The 20,866-nt window shown below is 42.1% G+C and overlaps 1 protein-coding gene across 1 annotated transcript in view; it reads left to right on the top strand.

Moving 5' to 3' along the window:
- PKHD1 (PKHD1 ciliary IPT domain containing fibrocystin/polyductin) overlaps positions 1-20,866 on the top strand; it is a 219,744-nt gene that overhangs the window by 100,045 nt on the left and 98,833 nt on the right. Inside the window, 6 exon segments of the mRNA XM_065731064.1 lie at positions 1,284-1,417; positions 7,619-7,731; positions 9,036-9,135; positions 10,582-10,716; positions 13,827-13,962; positions 15,127-15,373. Coding sequence (XP_065587136.1) covers positions 1,284-1,417; positions 7,619-7,731; positions 9,036-9,135; positions 10,582-10,716; positions 13,827-13,962; positions 15,127-15,373 — 865 coding nt within the window.

Raw genomic sequence — 20,866 nt, 5'->3', positions numbered from 1 at the left:
TATTTATTATAGCTGGCTGTTTGCTGCTCCACAATAGGACTCCCTCAGTGATCTCATCTAAAACCCTTATTTTCAGGGGTTTTGCAAGACAGTCATAAAAAGTCGCTCTGGGCTTAGAATTAATTGACATACCAGGGCTCAGCTTGGAAGCCCAAACCCTTTTTTGCCACCTCACAAAACTATATGGCAGTCAAAAGGACTGCTTTAGGACCCTGCTTATGCTCTGGTAGTAGCATTGTTTGTAGTGAACACAACCTGAAAAGGAAATATTTCCTAAATGGATACTGTTCAGAAATGGAGAAGGGCTCAAAAGACTGAGAAAGACTGAAAATGTTTACTCCCTTCCCCCAGACAAAATCCCTTATGTATTTCTGTTGCTTACATTTAGGGTAGTGATGACTGGAGATCAGTATCTGGGATAGAGCCAGAGCTGATAAAGTAAATCATTTCAGGTCGACAGAACAAAACTAAATAGATTTTATTTGCTCCTGATGTGGGTCAGGAAGAAATGGTTCACTTTTTATTCTGCTTTCAGGCCACCAGACCAGAGACACGTATGGCCATGTGTCATTATTTGGAGTTAACCTGTACGTAGGTCTGTCCTAACAGACATTGAGTGGCACATTTCCTTATGGTGTAGATTAAAAGAATATATGCATACTTTTCTTAATATTTCCATACTGATCTGGTGCACTGTGGGCCATGTGGCCAGCTGAGTGATCACTTCTACTTTTTCTTCTCACGTTTCACTTTTGGGGGTGGGGGACCTCCACTTCTGTGTAGGATTGCAGTGGTTGTTTTAGAATCTGATTCAAATTCATTACTTATTATTATATTATTCCTTTTTCCAAGCTGTGTCTGATTAGAGTATAAGCTTTTTGTGGCTGAAATGTTTCTGTTTTATTTTTACTTTTAATATTTACAATTCTGGGCAAGTCTTGGTCAGATCAGTAGCAGAGTGAATAGATAATCTTTGAAGAACCCTTGGAACAGAACTATTCTGTCTTTCTCATGGCCTTCTGGCATTTCTGAAGCACACAGCCTTCCCATTGCTGAGTTCAGCCATGGCAGTCTTTGAACATGTCACAACCATTTTCTGCCATGTGTTGAATACAGATTTCTAAGTGCTTTTGAGACCATGACTTACCCAGGGACAGTCACACAAAGCTAATTCTCAGGTGGACCATGCCAGCAAAGCAGGCAAGTTCTCTGATGTGCGCTGTAGGGGGTGTCCAGGCATATATATTTATTTTTCTCTATTTATTTATTATTTTATTTTTAAGGAAGTGGCGTGGAGAAGGGGAATAGAATCAGAAATAACGTCGTGATTGGCCTTTCTGCAACAGATGGTTTATCCAACATTGAGTCGCTGTCACCAGCAGGGATCTATGTCAGAGCTCCTACCAACCACATTGAGGTAAGAGATTCAGGTATAGAACATAACATTTCTTTTCTAGTCAAAAATATCAGAAAAATACAGAACTTTTACCTTACCTCTCTCTACAGCTCCCTGGGAGGGGGTTGTGGTTAGGTGGGGGTCAGCCTCTTCTCCCAGGTGACAGCAATAGGATGAGAGGTGATGAACTCAAATTATGGCAAGGGAGGGTTAGGTTGGATGTCAGAAAAAAATTCTTCTGAGGAGGAGTGGTGATGCATTGGAAGAGGCTGCCAGGGAGGTGGTGGTCAGTGTCCCTGGAGGTGATTAAGGAGAGGGCAGATGTAGTACTAAGGGACATGGTTAGTGGGCAGTATTGGTGGTAGGTGGATGGTTGGACTGGATAATCTTCGTGGTCTTTTCCAACCTTTATGATTCTGTGATCATGTACACAATCTTTGCTTTTGACTGAGCTTTCAGAACCCATGCTTGTGCTGGGATGCTGAAATGAGCATATTACAAACTTAATAATGTTCATGAACAAATTTATGGTTACTGAAAATTAGGATGCACTTGATGGGAGTGAACCAGTGATTTTTTTTTCCTGGGATACTTTTTAAAGATCTGTTTTGCTTTATTTTCATTTATTTTACTCAGTGATCTCTAGAAAAAAAATGCAAAAAGAAGGTTTAGGAGCAGATCCTCTAGATTTTTTTCTACTTCTGTCACTGTCTTTAAAAAAATAAGCATTTCAATTTTAATGAACTGAGGATAAACATAGTAAAATTCAGCAATATCAAACGCAGCTTTGGGAAAGAGAATGCTTTCCTTTTCCTATGAATATGGCATTGAAAATAGAGCAAGTTTCGTTGCTCCAAATAGTGACAAAACATTGACATTTTAAGCAGGTTTCTGACTAACAATCTCCCTACTACAAAGTTAGGCTCACTAAACATCTTTTCATTGGCTAATTCTGAGATGTTTCCTTTTCATAAATGCATTTATTTTTTTGTCTTGTTTCATGGAGGAGAAAAACAAAATGCTTTTTTCGGTGATTTCAAACCGTTTTTCCTTTTCAACTATTTCAAGTCTGGAATTTCATTGAAACTGACCTTCCTTACCACAGCTTCAGTTGTGACAAATGCACATTTTCATTAAGAAATATTTCTGACCTGTCCTATTTCTAACCCAGAGAAACCAAACCAATTATTAAGCATCTGTGAAGACCCAATCGCCCCCTGGGCTTCTGTTCCAGGAGGAAAGGATTGCATCTAAATTTGAAGGTGAAAAAGATACCGACACATTTCCTACGTTGAGTCTGAAGCCAGGAGTACTTAGGAAGAAGGAGAGGGCTTTCCTGCAATTCCCTCGAGGGTGTATTTATCATTTTTAAGACCATCAAATATGGTTAAAAAATACAACAACGAGGCAGAATCACATGAATTTCAGCTCCACTAAACACAGCGCTGTGTTATCGCGCGCTGACTTTCCCTGGAGCTGTCTGTTGGATCGCCGGTGGCTCCTCTTTTGTGAAGGATTGCTGCAATTATCTTTGTGGGTACGTGAGAACTGACTGCCGTTGAGTTTTCCGTGCGTTTGCTGAGCTCTCCCTGTTCATGTGTCTTTGTGGATGTGCCCAAAGCTGCGTCTGTTGGTGTGCAGTTGAACATCGGGGTTCAGCCTGCTCTCCAGAGCTGTGTTACTCACAAATACATTACTCACTATTATTATTAGGAGTGCTTACTGTTCTACAATAAGTACAGCATTCAGTAGATGTAGAGGATGTGAGGTCTGTGGAGACCTCATTGCAGCCCTTCAGTACTTGAAGGGAGCTTACAAAGCATGAGGGGACTGACTTTTTACAGTCTGATGGTAATAGGACAAGGGGGAATGACTTTAAACTGAAAGATGGGAGATGTAGGTTAGGTGTTAGGAAGAAATTCTTTACTCTGAGGGCAGTGAGGCCCTGGCACTGCTGCTCAGAGCTGTGGGTGCTCCATCCCTGGAGGTGCCCAAGGCCATAGATGGGCCTTGGGCAGCCTGAGCTGGGGGCACCCAGCCCATGGCACTGGTTAGAACTTCACAAAGGTTCCTTTCAAACAAATCCATTCCAGAATTCTTTGATTTTATATGGATACTAAGAGAACAGGTCGCAGCTTCTTCCAGTCAAAGCACCTTAGCCCAATGGACTTTCTTAGTATGATAATGATCACTAAATCCAGAGGATGCTGGTCCAGCACCAGGATCATGGTGTTACGCAGTTAGGCACTTCTTACCTGCTCACATGGCTCTCCAACTGCATATTGCTTTTTGGATAGCTATAATTCTAACTGAAGTTCAAAGAATATAATGAGCAAAATTCATCTTCAGACTGCTGTGACATAGGACAGAAGCTTGCCCTCTAGATTAGACTGTTAGGGTTTAGTTATTTTGCTGATTTCTTTTGTTTTGGTTTAGTTTATTTATATTATTTTAATTTTATTGTTTTTAATTTTATTTTTTTATTCTATTATTTTTTTACTTTATTTTATTTTATTTATCAGATTTTCATCTTTGAATTTCTGCTTTTGAAGTTACAGGCAATGATTACAGCTGAAGTAGACAGAGAGCTCTAGGTGCGGGCTGTGATAGCACCTCTGGATGTGGTGGGTTAAGCTTTCCTCAGTGAGTGGGATAATATTTTCATATCAGCTCAATTTATTCAGGAGTCTAAATTTGTGTCGGTGACTGAAGAACTGAAATTTCCTCGCAAATCAGTGGTCTCCTAAATGGTGATGAAATTGGGACACAGCAGTCACTCAAAACTGAGCCTACAGAGATGTTCAGAGACCCAATTCCCACAGGTTTCCATTTGGCTTAAGCTCTTAAGTGCATTTGTGAATCAGGGTGTTAGATAAAATTTTGTACTCGCACAGCATAAATGCAGAATGGTTGTGAGAAGATTAGTGATTTTATTTTTAAATAAAATATGGAAGCCCTGGTTATCGCTTTTGGGTGACGTAGCATGATTTCATTAGCAAGCTGTTTTCTTGCCTTTTTAATGCTTATCAGCAAGAAGAACAGAAGATGCCCCTCTTTGATATTGCCTGCTTTGTCCCTGAAGTGAATGCTCTGTGTTTTGTTTCTGTGTTCAGGCAAAAAAATCAAACAAATGGCAAAACAAAAGAAAAAAAACACCAACCCCCCCCCCCAGCTTTTTATCTTCTCTTGGTTTTCTTGGGTGCAGTGTTTTTGGACTTTTTGTCATAGTTTTCTGTTTGTAAACATTCAATGCCCTTAAATCTCAGCACCAGCTTATACAAGCAAAACCTGGGTGTGAGGAAGGCACCCAGCAGCCTCCCTCTCCTTTCTTGCCATGATGTTGAAGACTGGAAAACAGCTTACCAGAATGAGCAGGGCTGAGTTCAACCCATGCTTCTGTGTGGGAGTGGTGACTGATGGTCAGTGCTGTTGATGTTTTGTTGCTCAGTGTTGCCCAGCCCCACATTCCCTACAGTATCAAAGAGGTGGGGCTGTATCTGTTTGGCATTGATTGCTCCCCACCACTTTGCTCTTTTGTGGAAGCTGTTATAAATTGTGTGCATGTTGAAGCAGGTCCATTGGGGGCAGTCCTTGCAACCAACTAGGCATTTAAATCCGGGGAAGTGGTGCTGGACATGCTCTCCAGAGCTTTTATGTCACTTTTAAGGTCAACTGTTTGAGCAGTGGTCATCTAAAAGGAATTCATGAAATATTTCCATTTGCAGGGCTGTACAGTTAAGAGGCACTTTAAACGTCAGCCACTTACTTTACTGACTTGCAGTGCATACCTCCAGGTATTTGGCATGCTCAGGGAGGTAATTTCTCTCTGGAATTTTGGTTGCATGGACATTCATAATATATTGACTTCCACAAAGAATTGATTTCCACACAAAATTCCCTCCTTGCCTAAAACCCCTGCCCTCCAGCCATGAGCTGGCTGAATAAATATGCAGTTTTTCCTTATGAATCATCTGCAGAACGCACGATTGGGGTCGCAAGTAAAAGATCCTGGGAATAATGTGACTGGACTGCAGAAGCATTTTGTTAAAGGAAAAGGGACTCTGGCTGCACTTAACGGAAAAAGCAGCAGCTGTACCAGAGGTTGGAGGGATGTGCTTTGGTTACTGATATCTCTTTGTTGCTTGGCAAATGTAGGAAGTCGTGGCTTGCAGGGAGCACACTTGGATGGGTCAGGGAAAAGTGAAATTCAGAGGCTTCCACCTCTGGGTCATCAGGTTTGGCTTTGATTTGGACCATCGGGGACCAAGGAGCTGTTAATATTTTAACACTGTCCAGTGACCTGTGAGGTCAGTGAGTGCAAGAAGTTGCAAGAAAGCTCATCTTAGACTCCCATTAGAGATCTGAATACCTCCAGAGAGCAATTAATGTTATCTAAAGGTAGACAGGACGACTTGCCCTCTGGACATGCCTATGTCTTATTTCCTGGAAAGGGAGCATACGTTTACCAGCCTGGACCTTTAGCAGCACATTTGAGGCAGTTGAGAAGGATCATGCCCAGATGTGCACATGAAAGCTAATTTCTGTATGGATCCCATCCAAAAATAACTTAGTTTGGCTGCTGTCCAAAACGAAGCAGGTAAGAGCAGGTTTTTGCCCTGGAGTAGGAGGACTCCAAACTCCCTGCGTCTCCCCCTGCAAAAATGACTTGCTATGGACTCTGTCAGTCATAAACTCCTGATCATAGGGCCAGGAAGACCTCTTCTTTTTCGTGGTTTGCAAGGAATGCAACTCCATAATTTCTTCATTGAATGGTCTTAACAATAAAGTATAGCACATCTCAGAAGATGAAGGAGACTGGACCCTTGCCTCTGCTTGGAGCAGAGAAAATGTGTGGGTAATGGTCGAGACACTGGAATGGGCAGCTGTACAAAACAAAGCATTACTGAACCTGGTGCTCCTCAGTGCAGATGAGCTCATTAAAGAAGTTAAGATTGGAGGCAGCCTGAGCTGCAGCAGCCATGCCCTTGTTGAGTTTGTGATCTCGAGGAATATGGGTCTGGAAAGGAGTGGAGTTGGGAACCTGAAGTTCAGGAGAGCAAACTTGCAGTGGTTTATGGAATTAGTGGAAGAGATCCCCTGGGAAGCTGTGCTTAGGGACAAAGGAAGGGAACAGAGCTGGCAGCAATTTAAGGATAACTCTCTGTGAGTACAAGAGCTCTCCACCCCCCCAGTGTGTGAAAACAAGCAGGTGAGGCAAGAAACTGGAATGGCTGAGAGGGGACCTGCTGGTCAAACTAAGGGATAAGAAGGAAATACACAGGCAGTGGAAGCAGGGATGTGTGGCTTAGGAAGAATACAGCGATGTCATCCAGATGTGTAGAGGTGGAATCAGGAAAACCAAGGCATGTATGGAACTGTGAAGAAGGGATCCTATATGTACACTGGTAAGAAAAGAAAGGCTGAGGGGAGTGTACCCCCTCTGAAAAATGAGAAGGGAGAGCAAGAGGCATAGAGGAAACTGAGGAACTCAACAAGTCCTTTTTTTCAGTCTTCACTGGAAGTCAGGTTTCCCACTTCTCTCATTATACCATGGTTTCTAACTCGTACTGCTTGTTTCCCACGCTGCATGTATCGGTTAGAGAAGCTGTGGGTGCCCAAGGTCAGGCTGCATGGGGCACTGGGCCGACTCATCTCGTGGAGGCAGTCAGCCCATGGCACAGGTTGGAATTGGAAGGTCATTAAGGTCTCTTCCATCCCCAGCCCATACCATTCTGTGGTTCTCTGGTCACATTATCTTCCCATGGTTATTCACTTAACGTGTAAAAACAATCTAAATGAAGTCACAGATCTGAATGAGTTTAACTGTTTAGACATATCATGAAGACACAGTTCTTTGGTTTGTCTTGCCTTATCAGAATCTCAGTTTTTAAGTGTCACTGTTATTTTCTTTGGCTATAATTACTTTAAGAGGCATAAGAAAGATGTAGACTTGGAAGTAAATCAATAAAACAGAGTCGTTTGTTATTCACCTTGATTTCATGACAAGGCCTTCCTACTTACAAAGGACTTCAAGAAGTTTTCCACACCATTGTTTTTTTTTTCCTCTTAACTACATCTTGAAGAATTGCAGCAATACCATTCTGCTGTCATCAGTTCCAGTTGTTTGGCCAACCCAATTTATTTGTTCATTTATTTGTCTTGCATTTTAATTTCTAGAAGTTTGTGTTAATATTTTTCACAACTGTGTGTGTTTCTCTGCAGGGCAACACCGTGTGTGCTGCTGGGTATGGGTATTTCTTTCATCTCTCTCCTGAAGGACCGTCCAAAATGTCTCTCCAGTCCTTCAGTGAGAACACAGCCTACTCCTGCACGAGGTACTGGGGGACATTTGGTTGAAGAGACTTCCCTTCAGTGCATGGTAGCACTAACTGTAACTGCGGCAATGAACAGAGAATGCCTTGTCCCTTCCTTCAGGATTTTGTTGTTGCAGTTATTTGTTTTTCAGTTTTGCACCCCTCTAAGGGCTTTCTTTCTTGCTTTTTGTTGTCTTAGCTCAATAGCTAAGCAGAGCCCGTGATGGCCTGGTGTGTAGCTGGGGCTATTCTTCATGGTCTGGCTGCGAGTGATTTCCTAGTAGTTTCAATATATTCCTTTCTTCTTCATTCACAAGCTCAATTTGTTAACTTACTGTGCTTTCCTGTGCTGTCAGCAAGCACCTCTATCTAGTTTATAGTGCCACATTTAGCATATTCTTTCATCACCCATTTAACAGCAGAGCACACACTTGTACTCATGTGTTGAGATTAAAGTTAGTATTTCAGGCAGTTTGAGCAGAAAAGAATGGCATGCAAGAGAGCAGATAAGCAATTTCATTCTTACATTGCACTTTCAACATGTATTGAAGGCCAATGGTAGAGATACAATGCTGGCTTCCATGACCTGGGGTGGCATTTCTTACCTCTAGATGCTTTGTAGGATAGCAACATGAACACTCAGCTCTTAGAGTTTAGCCTCTGATTAAATAGATTGAAATGGAGACTAAGTCCAGGCCTAAAGATGCTGGTTTATTTCCACTATTACATCCAGTGTTTGTTCTTCTAGTATCTAGCAGCAGCTGTTCAGTAGAGCTTTTTCCTGTGCTTCTCTAAAACAGAGACCATGGTTAAAAAATGCCGTTGTGTCAAAAGTGGACGGAGCCACTTGAGATCTGAAGAAATCTGGTTAATAATCTGGCTTTGAAACCTCTGAGAATGTCAAACCAAGCACTGCTTCCAGGACTCATGTGCTTTGGAGTTTACTCCAAATTGTTTAAAAGGAAGTTCAAGGAGAAAGGGCTTAATCCACCCAGGTTCACTTAGGAGTAACCTGAAGCCAGCACTGGTTGGAAGCTCCTGAGCATGATGGGGGGGTTTTGCAGTGAGTGAGTGCCAGTGGCACTGTGTCTTGATTCTTAGCCCTACCATGTCTACTTCTGAAAATACTTGCAATTTCAAGTAAGCTCTCCAGAGATGCCAGAAATAAATACTGCTGTCTCTGAACCTGGAATAAACGATGCAGTCTCATGAAGACAGCTGTTATGGATATGAGACCTAAGATATCAAAATGACAAAGAGGAAAATCTAGGAATGGATATAGGTGCTGTAAGGAAACTGTTTCCTTTGCTTTCTTTCCTAAACAGATGTGGGTTGCTTGTGTACCCAGAATATTTGCCAGACAGCCCAAACAGCCCCGTTCAGTTCAACAGCTTCACCGTCTGGAGCAGCCAAGGTGGAGTCCAGGTGTGTTTGTCCCAGCTGTCCCCTGTGAAATGCTATTTCATCTTTGTATCATCTCTGTAATGACTTTGCCTTTTCAGGCTGCAGTTAGGCCACAGCTGCTCTAGGACCTCTCGTAGCTTTGTGTCCTTGGCTTTCAGCTGGAGGTCCCTGTTTTGGTAATGAAGCCAGACATGATTTGTGTGATCTCTCCTTATATATCAGTGTATATACCAGCATTATACACAGCATTACTATCTCTTACAGCCCTGTTGGCCTATCTAACCACCTAATATACGTCCATCACTTAGAGGACAGCCAAAAAGATCCTCCCAGTGGATGTGAGGTAGTCACAGAATCACAGCATCCTTAGAGGGGCCCTTATGGGCCATCTGATCCAGCTCCCTGCAATGAGCAGGGGCACCCACAGCTCCATCAGTGCTCAGAGCCCCATCCACCTGGGGTGTCTGCAGGAACGGGGCACCACCACCTCTCTGGGCAGCCTGCACCAGTGCTTTACTACCCTTGTTGTAAGCAACTTCTTCCTTATGTCGAGTTTGAATCTCCTCTGTTTGTAAAGACTGAGGTTGGTGGAAGTTGTTTTATTTTTGTAGGGTTAACGGTTTCCATGGGAATTTTTCCATCCTTGTTGTAAAATGTGTCCTTTTGTCTGTGAATTTGTTTAGCTGTCGCAGCTCACTGGGTTAATTTGTTAAAAACAAAGAGCAAAACAAAACGGAGCAAAAGCAAACAAACAAAACATGAAAAACAAGACAAAACAAATTATTATCTAACACTTTCTTCCCATCCTGGTACTCAGGGGCTGTGGCCTTTAAAAAAAAAAAAGATGTTCCAAGTGTTTCTCTGCTAGGCGTATTTTCCAGTCTCATACATCCCTTGGCTCTTCCTTTGAAGGAGTCCAATATTCCAATATTTATGTGTATTGAACTGACGGACTCTTTGTGGAAAAGCTTATTTGTGTGAAAATAAATGAAACAAAGGGATGTTTTGCACTTTTCTTCTGTGATCCCTCTGTATGTCACACAGTAGTGACTGTTTATTTTGCTGCTTTCCTTGGGCTTCCTCTAGGAACATTATTCTAGCTATTAGCTGACAACCTTTGGTTGTTTTCAAGGCATCTTCCTGCTCTAAATTTTAATTCTTTATCCTATTATTCCTTCCAGTACTTAGAACGTGATATTTAGTGCATTTTTAACCTGTTGGTTACTAATTCTTTGAATTTTCTGGTTTTATTTCATAATGTTCTTTAATGGAAAGCAGATTGGCTGAATTCAAAGGTTTTTGCATTATTAATTGAAAGCTAAAATCAGAAATGGAGGGAAAATCCTCAAATAAATACAAAATCATTCTGCACTCTCCCCTTTTTCACTGTACTATTAGAAAAGTGTGGTTATGAACCACGCTCTTCTTTAATTATCCATTCTATTCCTTTGTTATGTTTTCGTATAGATCTTCAGAAGCAGCAACCTTGAACTCCAAGATTTCCAGATCTATGCTTGCACAGACTTTGGCATTGACATCATTGAAAGCCTGGGAAACACTACAGTAGCTAATAGTGTTTTAGTTGGACACATCGGGCAAAAGGTAAGCACTGAAGTTGCACAAGCTGCAAAATGGAGAAATAAAGGAGCAATCTGAAGGGCAGCCCCTGCTTATGTCATTTTTGGCTTTTGAATTGGCTGTAAGGAGAAACAAAGGCATAGATGCAGCTTCAGGAGGAGTTTGAGAAACGTGCAGCATCAGTGCTGCTCTGCCAGACTGCTGGAACCAAGGGTTTGGTTGCTTCTGCTGGCAGCAGCAGCAGAGAAATAACATTTGATCAGCTGGATCCTGTATCATTGCTCAGGCACTCCTTTCCTACCAGCTGATGGTGGAGCTGAATAAACATCAGCTGTTAGTAAAGTGCAGTTTGCATTCTGCCATCAGCACTTATTTTCTCAAAGCTCCTTTTCATTTTTGGCACGGAAGTTTTGAAGATTTCTCAGAAAGGCTTGAAACAAGGTCTGGGATTTTTCTCTTTGAATTTTGAAACGTGGGAATATTATGTGTTGTAATGCATATTTATGCATTTTTTTTTTTAATAAAAAGGCATTTAGAAGTAAAAAAAGAAAAAAACCCAGAGAGGTTATGGATGCCCCATCCCTGGAGGTGCTCAAGGCCATGGATGGGCCCTGGGCAGCCTGAGCTGCTGGGAAGCAGCCAGCCCATGGCAGGGGTTGGGGCTGGATGGGCTTAAAGGTCCCTTCCAACCCAGTGCATTCTATGATACGATAATGTGAAGGTCTATAATCCAAAAAATTTCAAAATCATACTTCTGTTTCATTATAATCTGGAGGACTGTGGTAAGATAGAAGCACGTTCATTCACAGAAACAGAATCTTCTGGTGAAATAGGAGTTTTTATTTAAACAAGAACTTCTAACAAAAATTCTTTTAAACCTTTTGCAATAACATGCATGCACTATTTAGTCACACACAACTGAGTTCAGCTTAGTTCAGCTTAGTTAATCTGAGTTCAGATTTGAGAGTGGAGAATGGAAGGTTTGATTTCTTTTCCAGTCAACATTCTAGTTTCCTCTTCTCCCTCAAACCGTCACTGGGAACACACAGTACTGCTTATTTACTTGGGAATTGACAATGCCACCAAAATAGAACAATTTTTAGTGTAATAAATACAATCTTCTATTATTTCTTCGGGCAGCCAGACAAAGTCCTTTGGGTGCTACCAGCTTGTTAACAGATTAATAACACAGTTGATGATGAAATTTTAGCTAACACTGGCCATGGCGGCTTGTTTGTGATTTTGAGTTCTTTTTTGCACTTGCTCAGGTTTCTGCAGCTTTTTATGAATTTAATTTTCTCTGCGACTGGAAGAAAAAGAGTTCTAAATGAGTTTTCTTCAGTACCTTGCAGGAGGATACTTCTGCTGTAACTCTGCTGGAAGCACATGGTTCAGACACAATCCTGGTCTCTCCTGTCCAGTCCTGTAGTGGCCCAGTGACACAGTGAATTTCTCTCAGAGATGAAAGAGTGATGTCTTTGTTTTTGCTTCTCAGGATCCACGGTAGAACTCTGATGCTGTACTTGTTAAGAGATTTAGAGGCACTCAGCTGTGCCTTGTTTCTTCCCACACCCCAGGGGTGTGATTATCTTTGATTATCTCGTGATAAGAGCCTCCTTGTCATAATTTACATCTTAATTTATGTAATTCTCCCTTTAATAATGATGTCTCTTTAATATCAATTAAAACTTTATGACACTAATTTAATGGGAACAGTGGATATTCCTCTCTGCTCCACTAAGGGTTTCAGAAAGCAGTGCTTTAAACCAGTGAGTTCTGGAAATATCAGAGCATTTCAGAATTTGGGCTTTGATCAATTAACACATTAACAGCAAGGCCACATCCGCAGTCTATAAAATGCACGGGAAAGACTTCAAATAGCCTCTTTGGTGCTTTCATAAAGGAGCTCAATACTGGCATGGAGCTAGTTGAGGAAGAGCATCTCTTTTGGAAAATACAGAAGGTTTGAGACATGTAACACGCAGTAGGGGAGAAATTACCATCTCTTACCCATCTTCTATTTACTGATCTTGAAAAATGGTAGAAATGAGGCTTGGGTGGAAGGACATGCAAGTGTAAGCATAAAACCTACAAATCTGACTGGCTTGTTACCAGCAGCAAGGTGATTTCTGCTTAGCAGTGATGTGGAAGGACATGGCACCAGGACCACTACACCAGATGTTTTACTCTCAGGGAAGTGATGGGGATGCTGTCTCTTAATTAGACTAAAGATAACAGCACCCCTTTGAAGAGACAAACTATTTCTTAAAGTCCATGCCATTATAAATTTTGCCTTATAGAGCATGCTTTCACACTGGAGTGAATGCTCCCTTGATTCTCTGTCGTAACCTTTGAGAGTTGTTCTCCTTAACTGTTGTCTGGCCTCAGAAATAGCATCACATGTTCCTGACAGCTTTCTTCTCCAGTCTACCCCCTGGCTTTGAATGCTTCTTTCTTTCCAGCCTGTCTCCAGGATAAAAGGGCAGAGAACACACTCACCCACTCTGTCGTGGACCACAGCCACCATAAAATCTAGTTTCTCTTTTGTGTCCCTCATCACTTGTGGGTTTTGCTCTTCCTTTTCACGTGTTACACTAAGTTCTTATTGTTCTGATAAACCCTGAATTCAACCAGAGCTTTGAAAGGAGTACAGCTTAAATTCTTTCCACCCACCTCCAATCACAGGAAGTATTCTGTGTCTCAGCAGTCAGATTTTTCTTGGAACGTCAATTAGTACAATTAGCACTATTAAATATGGAAATCTGCTGCCTGATGGACAAGACAAGGTAAAGCCAAAGAGGCAGCATAGTTCCTTCTCCCTTAGGATGTCCAGCTTTTCCTGGTAGCCAGTAGGCAGGACAAACAGACAAACAGAGCATACAAAGCCATTGCTGCCCTGAAAGAAACATTATTGCATGCTGTACATGGTGAATTAAACTGATATTATTAATTAGACTATTAGAAGTTGTGACACAGTAGGTTATATGTGTCCTTCAAATAGCACACACTGTCCCAGAAGCAGAGGCCTAAGTGCAGTCATCTTATTGTATCCCAGCTGCTGCATGCTGAAGTCATTAGGCTTGGATGTCCACATGTTGACTTGTTTCCCAGTGCTCTCCATTTCTTCATGGCAGGATAGGACCTGTATGTCAGCAGGACTGAAAACTCCCAAAAGATACCAGCTACTCATCTCCAGCACAGCTTTCAGCAACTTTGACAGGAGCAGTTGTGTGGCAATCAGGACATGCTCAGGCTGTTACCAAGGGCAGGGTGAGTATAACTTACACTTAGCAGTGCACAGTCCGTGCTTTACTGCCACTTCAGATTCATGTAAGTAGAAGTTGTGAGCATTCACAATCACTGATAGATGTTTCAGCTGAGTCCTGGAATGGGTACTGTGCAATGTACATCTATTTTTGAGATGAAGGTGGCCTTATTTTTGAACTGATTTCATTTCCTCAGTGGGACTTAGGAGTGGGTTTTTATCATCTGACTTGTTGCATCTTCAGTTTGGGAGGTAACATTTCAAGAGTGAGGATTTCTTAATAGCTATGACATATCCTCACAGAATTTTACCAAGCTGCTACCTCGGGCCAGCCTAAACTTTAGGTGAATTTGCCTAAGATAACGTATGCAAACTAAGCATCCTTTTGAGCTTTGAAGAAGTACCCAAAGGCTCTTTGAAGAGCGTTCCAACTGCAATTACCTCTTAAATATATTTATGTATAAATGTATACTGCCCTACAATAACATAGGAGAGAAAAAGACTTCAGGAGCTGAGATCAAAGAACAGGAGGAATAGCAAAATCTGACTCAGTGAAGCTACAACTGACAGTATGATAGGTAAATAGTAACCACGTGAGGCATGTGGACACTCGTGCCAAAGTTGACTTGTTCTGGTTGATAGAGCAGTAATTTTCTGGCATTTCTGGAAATATTCATGTGTTCAAAACCTTTCTGTTCTTCGGCCCACATGAATATTCCTCCTTGCTGAATCTATTTGTGTAACAGTAGTGAAAACATACTCCAGCCACACTTTTCAGCCAAGGCTTTATTAGGCCAGGTGCTAGACATAAAAACGTGTTATTTACATACATACATGAGCAGCCCTTATCACTGAATGATTTGTCTTATAAACAGAGCAGAAAGGATCTGTAAGAATCACTGTTTTGGGAACACCAGCTTCTGGCAGTGAGACTTAAGAAACGGTGTTTGGAGTCACTCAGGAGATGCTGGTAGGACAGCATCTGGATCAGACAACAGGATCCTGGCCAGAACATGGCAAACTTCTTTTTCATTACTTTTATTTATTTATCATTTCTCTGAATCCCACCTGTTGTTGAGTCTTCAGTCGTACCTCCAAAGTGATGGTAAAGTGAAGCTAATCTCTTTTTCTTCAGTCTTTGTTTCTAAACTGCTTCATGTTCCTCCCAGGTGGGTTTACTGTGAGAGCTGAGCATCTGACCTTCACCAGCTCACCTTTCCAAGTGTCCTTCCCCTTTCCTCACGCTGCCATCCTTGAGGATCTCAATGGCTCTGTCACTGGACAGGAAGGAAGTCATCTTCTCCCTTCTACAGACATCCTTGTGTCTTCGTGCTCAATCAGTGCCAACTTCAGCCAAGCTTTGGGTGGCAGTGTTTGCAGCAAGGACCTTGTTTTCCACCGTATGTCTCTTCACTTGTAAGTAAGAATTCTGCTTCTGAAAAATTGGCATGGACGACACTTGTTGTATTCTATATTGACACAAGGTAGTCTGTGCTGCTGTTTCCATGGTCTCTTTGGTCTGACTACTTGTTCTTGCCCAGAGAGTTAACAGGCATGGTTTGAGAGGTAGGAGAAGGACCATTTCCAACAGACAATTTGGGTATAGCCATCGTGGCTTTGAGGAGAAGAACTTAGCTATATGGACAGCTATAGGAAGTGTAAACATCCTTTGGCCTCCAGGCCAGAGAGCTCTCTTTGTTTTAATTTATTTACTAATTTAGATATGGCCTGCTCGTACTGAATTTATTTTTCTGAGGTTCTCAGCAAGCTACTTACCTGTGTTACCTTGGTTTTCCATCTATAATCTCAGTCCTACTTGGAGACAGTTCTGGCAGTGTTACGTTGACCTTTAAGTCAAAGTTGTGGCATATTGCTATTTTGTCTCCCTTCATTTTACCAGAGGGATATAAATGGACATTTGTAGAACTGGGAATACGGCTCAGGGTGGTCACTGACACTCAGGTGTTCAAGGTGAGATTGATGGCTAAGGCTCAGCCACAGTCAGATTTAATGGGTGAACTGGGAACTTTGCCAAGATTTTCTGACTGCTGAAATATAAAATAGTCACAGATTGTGAGAACACCTCCCCCGATGATGAGATGCAGTCTTAAAATAATAAAAATAATTTTAATTTAATTAGAGTTTCAGTCATGGTCCGAGAGTGTTTCCTTTTGTGCTCATCGTGAGAGATTTCCCCCCAAATTCCCAAAGAATGGGTGGTCATGAACAGATTGTTTTTTCACATCTTCAGCAGCATATTTCTGGTATCTGATTTCATTTCTATGTTGGTTTCGTGAGATATCAGGTTTGTGTATTATATTTTCTACCAGAACTAAATATAGTATTTTATTATTCCACAGTCCCATCTCTCATACAGTGAACAGCCATGTGGTATGGAGCATATAATAGCTTCATGATGTATTTAATTAAAAGAAAACTTTCCATCGTTCTGTTGCAGCCATGTCTTTCTTACCTACCTTGAGTGGGCTTTGTAGTGTTGCGTTTTGCTTTTCTTTGTTTTCTGTGAGGTAAATGTAGACAGTTCACATCATCAGACCTTATTAAGAATGACCCAGATGTCAACCTAAGCAATTTTTTTCTGTATTATTGTGGATTACCATCAATATTATCAGGGAGTCGGCTTTTGTAATTCTGAGGGACAGAGCTTTCATGGCATCTAGATCATTGGTTTTCTGAAGTAGATGAGATACTAGTTCCCTCCCAGTTGACTGTGATACCAGTGTTTATATACTGAAATAAAAATAATATTTTTTTTGTCTTAGTAAGTGATGGTGGAACCAAAGTATAAATGAATGAATCACTTCACAGATGAAAGCAACTGCAGTAAAACAATGATGTAGCTCCAGAGATTATTTAGCACTCCAATATTACTAGACTGGTTTGGCCAGTGAGCCAAAAACTCAGTCTGAGTGAATTTGTATTGAGTCAGAAGACACATAAGCTTAGATATCATCCTGAAGAACATGTGGTCACCGTGTGGACTAACAGTGTGTCCTACTACAGGTAATTCCTCTCTGCATCAAAAGGTGGTTAAGGAGAAAGTACAAATAGGAGTACCATTTTTGTTCGAGTTCTGACCTACACTTGATCTTCCCTATAAATTTCTTCAGAGTTTTGGATAAGTCATATCATGGAATCAGGTGCTTCTCAGCCAACCTTTCTTTCCTTTTATAATTACTTATGTACGTGGGTTGGAAATCAACCTAAGTCAAAGATGATCAGCAGTCTTGGTAGCAGGGGATTCAGCCTGGGAGACGGAGCATCCCGTCTGGGTTGCTTCCAGATCCTCTCACCTGAGTAGCTCCTGCCAGCCAAGTCATTGTCCTGTTGAGGTGACTGTCAGCAAGCATCCAAGCAGCAGCTGGTGTTCAAAGCAGTGAATCAGGGATGCCTTGGTCATGGTGGCAGTGCTCCAAAAAGGAGCTGGTGGAAGAACAAGATGGGAAGTGAAAGGAGCTGGAGGGGGTGAAGGATGCAAGGCAATTAGTAAAATATGACATGAGGATGAAAGGATGGGGTAGGAAAGGAAAGGGTGAATTTTGTCCAGATGTATTTGAAGAGTGTTTGCAATAAAAAGGGAATCATTTGGGATTGGTAAAACAAAACACGACTAGGAGCAGTTGGCAGAAGTTGAGCAGACAGAGGAAGAGAGACAGGCTGGGTGACAGGAAGGTTTTCCTAACAATGCAGTCTCTTGGACTCATCTCAACAAAAGGATGAAAGCACTGTTTGGATTTCTTTAGTTTCTGATGAGCAAAGAATTAAACATAGCTCTGGAAGTAATCTTTCTTCTCTACCAGCTCAGGAGTACCTAACGTGTCAAATCTGCAACTTGCTAGTTCCTAGTTCTACTTAGTTATGTTCTTAGTTGTTCCTCACCGTTTGTGCCAAGTCCCTGCAGCTGGGAAGGTGGGGGGCTGTGAAAACCATGGCTGAAAAACAGTACGTGAGTCTCAGCTTGAAGAACTGAAGGCACTTCCCTGACCATCAGACTGAAGTGTTAGCATAGCAGCATCCTCACTTTGATATGAGCTCACTGTGTACAAGGAGATGATTTCAGGCAATAGCAATTAGACAGCTTTGTCTCCTGAGCCTGGTAGTCCTCTCTTGGTGCAGGGTAATGCTGTCTCTGTGCTCCTGAATGAAAAGCGTGAGGGGCTTGGGATGTTTGTTTGCTTCCCCTGAGGGCTGGACCAGAAATCCAGAAATCTTAGAGTCTGAGAGAGGATTTTGCAAGAGAAATCGTGGTATGGCAAGGAGGGTGGGCAGAGAAACAAGCAAACATCTGATGGCCCTGTTTGGGAAGGAGTTTGGACCAGATGTCTGTCTGTCTTTGTCCTACTTAATTTACCAGGGTACCTCAGTGTATCGGCACTAACTTTTCCCCAGAATGTGCTTGGAAAAATGCTTTGTTGTTGTTGTTGTTGGAGGAAAACCCTGGGAACCCATTTTGTTGTTACAGAAAACAAGAATATTAAGCTTTTATTGACTCCCTGTCTTGCTTCATTCAACAGCTTCCAGGGCTCCATTTCCAAATCTGTGTTGCTGTAACAATGCCTTCTCCACGAAGTCCAGTTGAAAGTTAAACTAATGTGTCACTTAAACACTCTTTAAAGAGGGGTTTTATGTCTTTTAAAAATGTAATTGAAGCTTATAAAAGTCTTTATAAATTTATATGTGGGAAAGTTATTGAGTAGTCTGAAGAACAGCTTATGCCATGGCACAGTGCAGCATGGCTGCAGGCTAGATACGGCTGCTCCAAATGCCACCGCTACCCATATTACAGAGAAAATATGAGTCTCTATTAATATTAAAACAAATTTTCATTAAAAAATTGTCATAACATGATTAAGTGACTTTAAAAGTTTCTTCACATTATGCATAATTTTTACAAGAGGAGTGCATTAGAATAATCAGCAGCCAGGCAGCACCTCGTGGCCAAGGGGACTCCAAATTCTTTGGCACCTCGTGTGCCAGGAGGAAGTTTGCCTCTTGTTCCCTTTCACTGGCATTCCCCTTCTCGCCGCAGAAAGCTGGGACTTGCTCTTGCTCAGCACCAGTCATGTCATTTGAGCCTTTTATTGTTTCCCTCTTCTTAGTCTGCTGCAGAGGAAAAGATTAACTTCTTCTTTATAGCCTTAATTCTTAAATCTGGTCTAATATCCTCTCCTGTAGTGCATGCATTCAGTTGCTGCACACCCAGCCGTTGCTGATGGGTTAGAGTGAAAAGAATAGCATACCCCCTACCTCTGGGTCTTTGAGTCTTGAAGAGAGTTCAAATAGTTACTCTCGTTTTGCTTTTCCTTTGATATTTACTTACTGTGGTGCCTCCAGATGAGCACATGCCTGCTGTGAAACACCCTTACAGTCACCGTCGTTTTTTCTCAATGTGTATGTGCTCAGTTGCTCTCTGGTAGTGTATCCTCCCTGTGTACGCGATGGGATTCACACGTGGAGCAGCACGCACGCTCACTTGGCCTTGTGGAGCAGCCTTTCCCAGTGGTATAAGGTAGAAGGCAAAATATTTAAGAGTTGGCTGTTGAGTGTTCAGTCTACCAGCACATCGGTGTTTGAGTATTGTGTCCAGTTTTGGGCCCCTCACTACAAGAAAGACATTGAGGCCCTGCAACGTGTCCAGAGAAGGGCAACGAAACTGGTGAGCTTTCTGGAGCACAGGACTTATGAGGGAGGTTGTGATGAGGAGGGGTTTGACCTCTTCTCCCAGGCAATAAACGGGACCTGAGGAAATGGCCACAAGTTGTAGCAGAGGAGGTTTAGACTGGAAATAGGGAAAAACTTTTTCTCTCAGAGAGTGGCCAGGCACTGGGATGGGCTGCCCAGGGAGGTGGTGGAGTCACCATCCCTGGCAGTGTTCAAGAGGCATCTGGGTGAGGAGCTATGAGATATGGTTTGGCAGCTTGTGGTAGCAATGGGAATGTGTGGACAGATGGACAAGACGATCTTGTAGGTCCTTTCTAACCTTGTGATTCTATGATTCTATCAGCTAAGCTTCAGAGCTTTGTCTGTCCCATCTCACCAAGGAGAGATTTGCTTCCCAGTGTAGGACTTCTTGCCATTTGTCTCATAGCTTGGAGTATTTGCAAGAAAGCTGTGTCCTGTGCAGGCTTATGAGTATGCAACACGTGTCCTGGAGCCCAGTCCTCAGCTTGGTTATTGGCTGATGTTCCAAGGTGCAGAGGGAGATATTTAGCATTGGAGCAGAATTTGATAGACCTGTGCTTTCTTTGCCTGCAGTGAGAAGCTATTTGGATGCTTCTTGCGTGCTGAATAGGTTTAAGCTATGTCTGCCAACTGGACACGCAATCATAACCAAAGAATTATTAGTCCAAAGACTGCATTAATTTTTACAGGATCGAGTGGGCAATGAGAGTGTAAAAACATACTCAAAGTACATGCATCCAAATTTTAAGGTCCGTGTTGGATGCTTCAGAACTCCACCTGATGTGGGGTGAGTGGAGTGACTAAGCTGCCATCTGCAGGTCTTTGCTATGCTTACACTGCAGAGTGAGCTGTTTGCTCACTGGCAGTATTCCAGCTCAGAATGCATTCCTAATTTTAGTTCACCTTAAGATAACAGCCTGTAAATTGTAGAAGCTGGGGAACTGATCCTACAAAGAGGAATGAGTTAGGAAGACAGAAGTAGCTAGCTTGAAAGCTGCCTTAAAAGCTGCCCTCTTAGCTTGTCATTCACAGCCCTTCCAGCTGCTGAGACAATCTCAATTCTTCTGCACTGCAAAGTTAAAAAGCCTGTAGTAGTCACTCAGGACTGGGGACAGTGATCTCATTCGTTTTCTGAAGATCTCTGCCTGAAAAAGCTCATTGGCAGTATGGATTCACAATACAAGGCAGGCTTGAATCAAGACCTTT

Source organism: Cyrtonyx montezumae, unplaced genomic scaffold (assembly GCF_038088225.1).
Source record: "Cyrtonyx montezumae isolate F1298 unplaced genomic scaffold, pur_monq_1.0 scaffold_13, whole genome shotgun sequence".
Taxonomy (NCBI): Eukaryota; Metazoa; Chordata; class Aves; order Galliformes; family Odontophoridae; genus Cyrtonyx; species Cyrtonyx montezumae.
Note: the sequence above shows the minus strand (reverse complement) of the source record. Positions and strands in the feature narration are given on the sequence as shown.